Here is an 11,137-nt window from a genome sequence, read left to right as displayed (position 1 = left end):
GAGAACCCTCAGAAATTAGTTAACAGTCAAATATCGAAGTGGCAAGGAGTTGAAATAAAAACACTATTTTCTTTCTTGCACTCATTATGTTTTTATTTGGACACAAATTTCGTGAAAAGTAGGATATGGATGCACATTTTTAAGAAGATGACTTTCTGTTTAGAAGATCTGGTCATTTATCTTTTACTTAGAGGTACACAGTAGGATCACTTAAGTCACAGCTTTCAATGTGTATGTGGGGTTGTATGCCGGGGTGAACTTTCTGCAAAGACCATACAGTTCCCAGTTTTTCTCCCTTCTTGATGGAACCTTTATATTTAATTGCCTTAATGTGGAACATTTTTATACAGAAACCTAAAAGAAAAGAAGTTAAATTAGTTATTATCTGCATTTTAGTAGTCTTAAATCAGAAATTCAAAAAATAAGAACAGAAATAGAAGAAAAGACCAAAAAAAAAAAAAGTTGATTGAACTCAATGAGAGAATTGAGGAAGATGACAAAAATCATACCAGAAATGACTAAAATTACAAGATGCCCGAGGGAAAATAGATTCATATGAAAATTTAATGAACACATTGAGGAATAACAGAGAAACACTAGCTGAGAAAATTGAGACTATTGACATATTTCCTTGTTCTCACCCAGAACAATTTCAGCTCCAAGACATAGTCTAATAAAATGATTAGACTTCAGAGACAAAGAAGAATGGATGTAATTGTCACAAGAATGCAAATCTTAATAAATAACCAAAGAAAATATTTTTAAAGACAAAGACCCACCAAATAGATAAGTAGAGTTAATGTAATACTATCATTATAATGTAATATGACAATGTTGGGACCACATATATGAGTTATAACTATAAATGTTAACTCATCTGTTATAAAAATGTTCCTACTTAAAAAGCAAAATCCACTTCTATACAATTTACAGTAAAACACAACCGTTGAAAAAGGCAAACAATTAAGGGCTGGATCAAGATTTGTCAAGCAAATGGAAACAATAAGGAAAGCAAGGATTATAATTCGGTTATCAGAGAGTAGGATTCAGGCCAAAAAGCACTAAAACAAAACAAAGGAGGACAATTTATAATGCTGAGCCCAATGACGATACAGCAGTTACAACTATCTGTGCACTAAATAACATAAACCATCTATATAAGGCAGAGACTGCTAGAGATACAGGGAGAAATAGAAACCCACTAGAATATTTTAATTCACATGTCATTGAAAACAGTCAAGTGGACAGAAAACATAAATGCCTTAGAATTGTACTATCCGAAATGGTAGGCACTAGCGATGAGTGGCCAGTCTGTCTTTGAAATGTAGCTAATCTGAATTAGATGTACTTTAAGCATAAGATGCATGCTGGATTTTGTAGGTGGTACACAAAGAGTAAAAATTAGTAATTTTATGTTGCATTTTGAAATAATATTACAGAAATTGAATTAAATAAAATATATTAAAATTAACGTTACCTGTTTTTTTTTTTTTTTTAACTTTCTTAATGTAACTACTAGAGAATTTTTAATTATATATCTGACTTGTATTTCTGTTGGACAGTGCTGGTTTAGGAGATCTAGACAAAATCAATACAATGTGTCTTACATGCCTGTTAAACAATGTGTGCACAATTTCAACCCTGCAGGCCAATATGACAACTACTAATATAACAGAAGAGGAAGACCTAAATAAATGGAGAATATGACATGTTGATTAATTAGAAGACTCATTACCTTGAAGGTTTTCAATTTCATCTGTATAGTCAGTGCAAACCCAGTCAAAGTCCCAACAGAATTTTGGGTGGAAAATGATAAACTGATTCTTTTTTAAATATATTTTTTAAAGTTTATTTTGAGAGAAAGAGAGAGAGAGCATGTGGAGGAGGGGCAGAGAGAGGGAGAGACAGAATCCCAAGCAGGCTCCATGTTATCAACAGAGTCGGATGCAGAGCTCAAAGTCAGGAACCATGGATTATGACCTGAGCGGAGGTCAAGAGTCGGATGCCTATGTGCCCCTGATAAACTGACTTTATAATGTATTTGGAAATGCAAATCACCAAGAATTGTCAAGGCAATCTGAAAGAACTAATTCGAAAGCTATATACTGTCTATCAAGATGTATTTTTGGCTTTTGATACTTATTTTGAGAGAGAGAGGAAGTGCAAGCAGGGTCGGAGCAGAAAGAGAGAAAGAGAAAATCCTAAGAAGGCTCCACACTGTCACTGCAGAGCCCCACGTGGGGTTCAGTCTCACGAATTGTGAGATCATGATGTGAGCCGAAATAAAAAGTAGGACGCTTAATTGACTGAACTACCCAGGCACCCCCAAGATGCATTTTATTATTTATTTATTTATTTATTTATTTATTTATTTTTTAAAAATATTTTTATTTCTAGGAGAGAGAGAGACAGCATGAGCAGGGGAGGGTCAGAGAGAGAGGGAGACACAGACTCTGAAATAGGCTCCAGGCCCTGAGCTGGCAGTCAGCACAGAGCCCTACTCTGGGCTTGAACCCACGAACCTTGAGATCATGACCTAAGCGAAAGTCGGATGCTTAACCGACTAAGCCACCCAGGCGCCCCCCCCCCCCGAAGATGTATTTTAAAGCTACAGGAATTAAGACTATGTGATATTTGTGCAAGATTGACCCACTGACCAATGAAATACAATACAAAGACTGGAAACAGACTCATGTTTATTCAGGCCATGACTTAAGACGGAAGACTGTATACTGCTGTAGAGTAGGGGAAAATAGTCTTTTCAAGTTAAGCACTGAGTCAGAAACTAATATGAGAAAAAAGATCTTGGTCCCTATCTCATTCCTTACACAAAACCCAATTCCAAGTGGATTATAAATCTAAATATGAAAGATGAAACAAAACTTACAGCTGAAAACAATATTTTTATGACTTTAGGATGAGTAAATGTCTTAAACAGGTAAAAACGTGTTGTCAATTAGGAAAATACAAATTGGACTACAATAAAAATAAGAATTTATGTTTATTAAAAGACAGTATAGATAAAGTGGAAAGGTAACCCATGAAGTGGGAGAAGATATTTACAGTACATAGATTTGACAGAGGACTCGTATCTACAACATATAGAAAGCTCCAACATGCCAGTAAGAAAAAGGCAGAAAATACAGGGCAAAATACTTGCATAGGCACCTCACAAAAGATAATCTCCATGTTATCAATAAATACAAAAAGGTGCTTAGTTGCGTTAGCCATCAGGAAAATTCAGATTAAAGCCAATTAAGACATGTCAGGAAAGGGTTAGTATCCAAAATCTATAAAGAACTTATCAAATTCAACACCCAAAAAACAATCCAGTGAAGAAATAGGAAGAGGACATGAATAGAATCTTCCGAAGAAGATATTAGATGGCTAAGACTTGTGAAAAGATGCTCAACATCACTCATCATCAAGGAAATAAAAATCATGTGCCCCTATGCATCAGCACTCCTGTATCCCTTGGGTAAATTCCTAGCAGTGCTATTGCTGGGTCAGAGGGGAGTTCTATTGTTAATTTTTTGAGGAACCTCCTATGTTCATGGCAGCCCTTTCAACAATAGCCATATCATGGAAAGAGCCTAAATGTCCATCAACTGACGATCAAGAAGATGTGGTTTATCTATACAATGGAATACAACTGTGGATCAAGAAGATGTGGTTTATCTATGCAATGGAATACTACGTGGCAATGAGAAAGAATGACATCTGGCCATTTGTAGCAACGTGGATGGAAGTCAAGTGTGTTATTCTGAGTGAAATAAGTCGGGCAGAGAAAGACAGATACCATATGTTTTCACTTATAAGTGGATCAGGAGAAACTTAACAGAGGACCATGAGGGAGGAGAAGGGGAGAAAACAGTTGGGAAAAGGGAGGGAGGCAAACTGAGAGACTCTTGAATACTGAGAACCAACTGAGGGCTGATAGCGGTGGGGGAGAGGGGAAGGGAGGTGATGGGCATGGAGGAGGGCACTTGTTGGGATGAGCATTAGGTGTTATATGGAAACTAACTTGACAAACTATGAAAGAAAAAGGGAAATACAAATCGACACCACAATGTAATTCGTCCTCACACTCGTCAGAATAGTTAAAATTGACAACTCAGGAAACAACTGATGTTGGAGAAGATGTAGAGAAAGGGGAACCCTTTTGCACTGTTGATGGGAAAGCAAACAGGTGTAGCCAATTCTGGAAAACAGAATGGAGGTTCCTCAAAAAACTAAAAACAGAACTATCCTATGACCTGGCAGTTGCACTACTAGATATTTATCCAAAGGATACAAAAATGCAGATTCAAGGGGGCACATCACCCCAATGTTCAAAACAATGTTATTAACAATAGCCAAATTATGGAAAGAGCCCAAATGTCTATCGACTGATGAATGGATAAAGCAGATGTGGTATATATACACCATAGACTCAGCCATCAGAAAAAATGAAATCTTGACATTTGCAATAATGTGAATGGAACTAGAGTGTATTATGCTAAGCAAAATAAGTCCATCAGAGAAAGACAAATACCATGTGATTTCACTCATATGTGGAATTTAAGAAACAAAGCAGGTGAACATAGGAGAAGGGCAGGAAAAGTAAAATAAGATAAAAACAGAGAGGGAGGCAAACTATAAGTTCTTAACCATAGAGAACAAACAGGGTTGATGGAAGGAGGTGGGTGGAGGCTGGGCTAAATAGGTGATGGGTATTAAAGAGGGCCCTTGTGATGAGCACTGAGTGTTTTATGTAAGTGATGAGTCACTGAATTCTACTCCTGAAACCAATGCTACACTATATGTTAATTAACTTGGGTCTAAATAAAAATAAATGAAGCCAATGAGATGCTACTACATACTCATCAGAATGGCTGAACTGAAGAGGCAGTTGGGTGGCTCAGTCAGTTAAGTGCCCAACTCTTGGTCTAGGCTCAGGTCATCATCTCACAACTCATGGAGTCTGAGCCCTGCATTGGGCTCTCCGCTGACTTCGTGGAGAAGTGGATAGGTAGATAGGTAGCCCCAAGTATTGTGTGTGGAGCAACTGGAACTGTTACACACTCCTCGTAGGAACGTTAATTGTGACTACTGCTTTGGGAAACTCAGTTAGCTGCTAGAGCTGCAGGTGCACATGTACCAGGCATCCAACCCTTCCACTCGTACAGCATTCTGCCATCACTGAGTGTGTTGAATCCAATTATGCATTCTGGAACTGGGGAAATTAACAGACAGTGGATTTGTGAACACACTGGGACCACTGTCAGATGAACCCTAATGAAAATCTATGTTGATCACCTGACCCTAGGAGGCTCTATTCTGACTGGTTGACCACAGTGCCCTTTTAGGTGTCCAGGAATTAGCCTCAGTTTTTGAGCGAGTGTCCAGTAGTCTCTGAGAAGCCCAATTCTTTCTTCTTCCCCAGTGTACAGCCTTCCTGGTTGTGGATGGGAACTGGTGGCAGTTCCCTTTGATGAGAGCTAAAAGTAAGAAATTTTTGGCTGTGTGACAGAGCCCTTCCTTAATGGGACTCAGCCCTGGTTTCTTTCAAGGGGGCCTGGGCTTGTGAGCTGGCTCAAGTCTGGGGGTGCGAGGCGGTTTTGTGACCCACTGTGGTGATGATTGAAGTCACAATTTTGTTCATCAGACCTAGAGTGTTTCCATTTATACAAATCAAATAAGGCTTTAGTAGGTTGCCCGTTTGTTCATTTCTTGGGTCACCTTGATTAACTAGACAATGCCACAGATCTCTGTCCTTCACATGAATCTGATTGCCTCTTCAGTTCTGCAGCCTGTTAGGTAACCATGCCAACCTTGGCCTTGTCTACTAAGTGGACCCCATCCAGTGGCAGCAGTTTCTCTGGTCATTTGGGGCCTATAGAGAATAACCACCATAGAGCCCTTGAGAATGTGAGCTCCTTCACAAAGTGTTTCTTATGGCCATGGTGAGGGGACTGTCCTCAGGGCCCGCTCCCGACAGGAATGCACATTTGTGTTCATTAAAAGACACAGGCAGGAAAGTTCATAAGGTTTTCATAATCGCCTGAAAATCGATACTACTCAGATGTCCATCTAGAGAAGAATGATTACATAGATGAAATCTATGCATAGAGTCAAGCACTCTACATTAATGAAAATGAAGGAACTAGAACGACATGCAAAATATACCTTGCAAACATGATGTGGAGTGAAAGAGGTCCCACCACAAAAGACTGCATATTGTTTAATTCTGTTTATATCATTTCCCACAACAGGCAAAACTAGTGTATGGTGGGCTAATGATTATGCCTGCTGGAAATAATGAGTACAGGTATCACAGGGTGGGTCTCTGGGAGGCTGCTGCTTTTTTCTCTTTATTGTTTTAATTTTTAAAAACATTTTTAAAATGTTTACTAATGTATTTTTGAGAGAGAGCACAAATGGGAGAGGGACAGAGATTGAGAGAGAGAGAGAGAGAGAGAGAGAGACAGAATCCAAAGCAGGTTCCCGGCTCTGAGCTGTAAGCACAGAGCCTGATGAGGGGCCCAAAACAAACTACGAGATCATGACCTGAGCCAAAGTTGGACAGCTAACTGACAGAGCCACCCAGGAGCCCCAATTATTTTCTCTTCATTTGGTTGCTGGTTACACAGGGGTGTTCACTTTGTGAAAGTTTAGGAACTGTGTGTGTATGCTTTGTGCACTTCTCTGTGTGAATGTTATACCTCATGGATTAAAACACACACACACACACACACACACACACACACACACGCACACACAAATAAACAGTAAGCCCAGTACCTGGAGTACTAGGTGACCTAGATTTACCTAGGACATAGAAGCCTTTGAAAGCATTTCCTAGTCAAGTTTTGCAGAAATGCCAACATCTTTGAATTGTGGGATTCTAATAAATGGAAGTATTCATTATAGTAGATACTGTTGAAAGCAACCTTGTTTGTAGACTATTAGGGAAAACCACATGGGCCACATGAAGAAAGCCCTTCAGTCAGCTGTGCAGTTAGGTAGAGTGAGTGCATAAAGAAAATGATTTCAGAGGAAGAGGTGGAACACCTTTGAAAATGCATTTAGCTGTTTTACTTTGGTACCCTATGTCCTTTTCTATTCTAGATGTTACCATTTTGAAGGACGTATGACACTTCGGTGTATGGCAAATGCATGAAATAAATATGCATCAAACATTTCCAGCCTGTGCCCCAGCTATACACGACACCTCTCACCTCTTCCAGATATCCGAACACCATTATTAACGGCATTTTTGTTCTTATAAGGCTTCTCCTGGCCCACAATCGTTCCGGTGAAAGGCGCATACACAGTAGATCCGTCAGGGCACAAGACATCCACACCCTGGTGAGGCCTATGATTTCTAAAATGTAAGTAAGAATGAACAGACTGAGGAAAGCCCTTGAAACCTTATTGCCCAGAAACGTGGTGTTAGCTCACTGTTCCCAGATTAGGATATCAAACCCTGAAAGGGCTACGACAATGTTGGGCGGTCCCATCACTCTCTTTAGCTCAATGTTAACCTCCCTCCCTGCAGGTAGTAATAACCATATTGTAAACAGTAAAGTCTGTAAGATAGTATTTGGTATGTAGAGAGTCGTTAAGAATTTATTAACTATGATGTTATATGGCATTTGGGGGAAATGAGACAATCTATGTAAGTAATTTTTTTTAATTAATTAATTTTGTTGACATTTTTTTTGAGAGAGAGAGAGAATCCCAAGCAAGCTCCACACTGTCAGTACAGAGCCTGATGTGGGACTTGATCCCACAAACCGTGAGATCATGACCTGAGCCTAAATCAAGAGTCAGACACGAGAGTCAGCTCACTCTTTGCAGCCTCTTCTCCCTTCTCATAGGCTAGTACCTGAAAAATCCAATCTGTGAGGATTGTTAGAATTAAGTATAAAGCAACATTGAGAAGGTTCCAAGTGAAGTACCAGTAAATTATTGTAGAAGTCAAGTGCATACACTTTAGGGTGTGAACAAATTAAGTCTTAGTTCTGGCAATTCAGAGGCTGTTTTTCCATATTTCCCATCTGAACCCTGCTGCTCCAGGTATTTGAGGTTGCTGTGGGAGTAGTATTTGTTTAAGTGAGAGTTCTACCATAATTAGGATGGAGATCAATGGATGCAATTAGATACACGGCCATTTCATCAGAGAATGGCACCCCCAAGGCAGTGCTGTGCCTTACTGAAAATTCACAAATGTGTCTCTTATTGTTTAGAAGAAATGGCCTGTTGAGGGCCAGCCTGGCTGATGTTGAACTCCCACATCGTGGGTCAGTAGCACCATGGTGTGATGGGAAGAGGAACCAAAAGCCTGAATCCTTGTGCAGCCTTTACCACCTCCAGCTGTGGTTGGCAGGTCCCTTAACACTTTATACCTCAGTTCAAGTCCCTCATGAATAAAATAGGATAGTAATGTTGAGTTTCACCTTGGAAAAACCAGGTGGTAACACTGAGAGGGAAAACACCACATTCTCTCCCCTCTCTGTTTATTACATGCTTTATCCCCAATTCAGAGGCCATCCTTGAAGCAGAGTTCCCGGAAGTCGCGCTAAGGACAGGAGTACAGCTGATTTCATCGCTGAATTCCACTGTCAGAGGAAGATGACTGTGAGCACTTGAGGCAAAGACACTAAGCAAAGAGGTTAAGAACCAAAAGAATTTATGGTTATTTGGGAAACCCCATACCTTTGAGCAGTATAATGGCCACAGCCATGGCTGTCACATGTCCTGATCTCATTGGAAGTCTTGCCAGCACAGATACTAGCCCACGGTCCAGCCAGAGCTAAAAAAGAGAAACATGAGAAACGGATTTCCTGACCTCACATATTTCCAGTCTCTATTTACCTTGTAAGTCATCCAGTAGATTCAACACTTCTGTTTTCACTACAGTTTTCCTCTAACTTTCTGTACTTTACAGGCAGCTCTTCCTGACTCAGTTGTAAAGTTAGCATTTTCCGTTATCATAAAATTCTGTTTTATGACATGCACGCTATTTGTAAATGTGTTTATTTATAAACAGTGATCTTCATCATTACAGTTTGTTTCAGATTATCAACTAGCAAATGGCATAAGTCATGCTTCTCGAACTTTCTTTGCTTATTACTTGGAACCACCGTGTTTAGGTTAAGGAGAAATAATCAAACACCATGGTGCAAAGAAATAATTCAAGAAATTCTAAAGTAACTTAAAAATGTTCCATTATTGTTAGTCCTAAAAATCAAATCTAAGGATATGTTTGAATTAATGGAGAAGCAAATTCTGAAGCAGCAAAACAGACTCTGCACTAAATAGATCTCTTTCTCCCTGCAAACATGGAAGAGGGAGGTTCTTAGAAATGAGAACATGTCAGATCAGTTTAGCCGAGAGCGGACGGAGAAGACAAGGAAAAGAAGGAAGTAGAAATAATTCTGTGCACACTTGTTTTAGGTGCATCTTTTCTTTAGTATATGCCAAATTGAGATAAATGCACCATTGAATTAAATTTCCCGGATTTCCAATGTTAACATTCACAGAGAGGTGCAGTTAGCAAACTCATTCTTTCACTTCGAAACACACTAACAGAAGCAGAAACAAGAACCAGTTAATTTGATTGTTGATTTTCTCTAAAGATATTTTAATATTCATTAATATATGTGCTATGGGAGGAGCTATAGAATATGGCCATTTAAGCATATTCTTTAATATATTTAGAAGATGGGCTTCAGATGTCTTATACCTTCGAGCCAAGCTTCAAGTCAACATCTTGATCGAGATATAATACCATCACTTTGGCAACTAGTATTTATCCTGGGGAATTGAGGCAGATATTAGACTATTTATTAGTGTACTTATTTTTCCTTTCCTGCTGTGATGGTTAAGAGAGCATTTCCTTTGCCCTAATCCACACCAGTTGCTTATCAGGTATTCTCCAAATCAAATTCTTACACCAACTCTTTATTCTCTAATTATTTTCCAATTAAATCCTAGACCAAGATTGACAGACTTTTCTTAAAGTCCTCCATTCCACTTTTATGATTCCCTTGTTCAAGAATGACAACATTCAGGTGGAAATCATGGAGAACTCCCCTTCCCCACGTATTCTTCCTAGTCCATTTTCAGTAATCAAATACAGAAATTTATCTTGTGATTGTGATATTCCTGACTTTCAAATCTATTTTTGAAATTTGTTTTTTATTTTTTTATTTTTTTTTAATTAAAAAAAATTTTTTTTAATGTTTTTTATTTATTTCTAGGAGAGAGAGAGATAGACAGCATGAGCAGGGGAGGGTCAGAGAGAGAGGGAGACACAGACTCTGAAAGAGGCTCCAGGCTCTGAGCTGGCAGTCAGCACAGAGCCTGACGCGGGGCTCGAACCCACGAACCGCGAGATCATGACCTGAGTGAAAGTCGGACGCTTAACCGACTAAGCCACCCGGGTGCCCCTGAAATTTGTTTTTTAAAACCAGCCAAGCTTCTAAAATTGGTTTTTTGACTTACCCGTTGAAATGAAAACAGCAAAAAGGAGGACTCCTGTGGAAAACATTTGGCTTTTGCTTTCCTTGTGATGTTACTTTCTCTGATAATTTGAATTGCCCCCACACTCTTTGAAGAGTAGCCAAGGTTAAATTATGCAGCCTTGGAATTCTGCATCATTTGCTTCTTGAGTTTACTGTGAGATGTGAGATGCACACAAAAAATACAAGAATGAAGCAAGGCAAAGTCGAATATTCCCTGGGTATCTATTTGGCTCACACGTAGGGCATACGTAGAAGTGTTTGATCTGACAAAGGAGTTAATTTTATTGGAAATGCTGACTAAATATTAACAGAAAGTGATAAGGGAGGTGACTGACTTCTGCGCTGTGACTTCATAAATGGCTTGTACATAGGAAGAATACAGAAATATGCACAGATCAATTTTAAGATCATAGGTACCTCTCAAGAAGGAGGGAAATAGAATTGTGGAGGGGTATACAGAGTGCTTAAACTCTGACATACTTAGTTAAAAATGTGAGAAGGAAATGTGTAAAAGTATTAATTTGTTAATTATTGGAGGTAGATACATGGCTGTTTGTTAATCTTTGTGCTTTTCTGTATATTTCAACCAATATACAATATTTCTGTATATTAACATTTCTTTCTTG

The 11,137-nt window shown here is 39.0% G+C and overlaps 1 protein-coding gene across 1 annotated transcript; it reads right to left on the bottom strand.

The window, feature by feature from the left end:
• Positions 1-84: 84 nt before the first annotated feature.
• On the bottom strand, positions 85-10,671 carry LECT2 (leukocyte cell derived chemotaxin 2). The gene is made up of 4 exons (XM_039242300.1): positions 10,492-10,671; positions 8,701-8,797; positions 7,221-7,366; positions 85-354 (listed from the first exon to the last, which is right to left on the bottom strand). The coding sequence occupies exons 1-4, from the start codon at positions 10,535-10,537 to the stop codon at positions 188-190; spliced, it is 456 nt and encodes a 151-aa protein (XP_039098231.1). The 5' UTR covers positions 10,538-10,671; the 3' UTR covers positions 85-187.
• Between the last annotated feature and the right edge of the window lie 466 nt (positions 10,672-11,137).

This window comes from Hyaena hyaena, unplaced genomic scaffold (genome assembly GCF_003009895.1).
Source record: "Hyaena hyaena isolate Hyena2069 unplaced genomic scaffold, ASM300989v1 scaffold_214, whole genome shotgun sequence".
Taxonomy (NCBI): domain Eukaryota; kingdom Metazoa; phylum Chordata; class Mammalia; order Carnivora; family Hyaenidae; genus Hyaena; species Hyaena hyaena.
This window is presented reverse-complemented; position numbering and strand designations above follow the sequence as displayed.

Coding starts and splice junctions, on each gene's coding strand:
- LECT2 (XM_039242300.1), bottom strand. CDS start 10,537: ATGTTTTCCACAGGAGTCCTCCTTTTTGCTGTTTTCATTTCAACGG. Junction 8,798..10,491: donor TGCTGTTTTCATTTCAACGG/GTAAGTCAAAAA, acceptor TCTCTTTTTTAG/CTCTGGCTGGACCGTGGGCT. Junction 7,367..8,700: donor GGCCATTATACTGCTCAAAG/GTATGGGGTTTC, acceptor CTTACATTTTAG/AAATCATAGGCCTCACCAGG.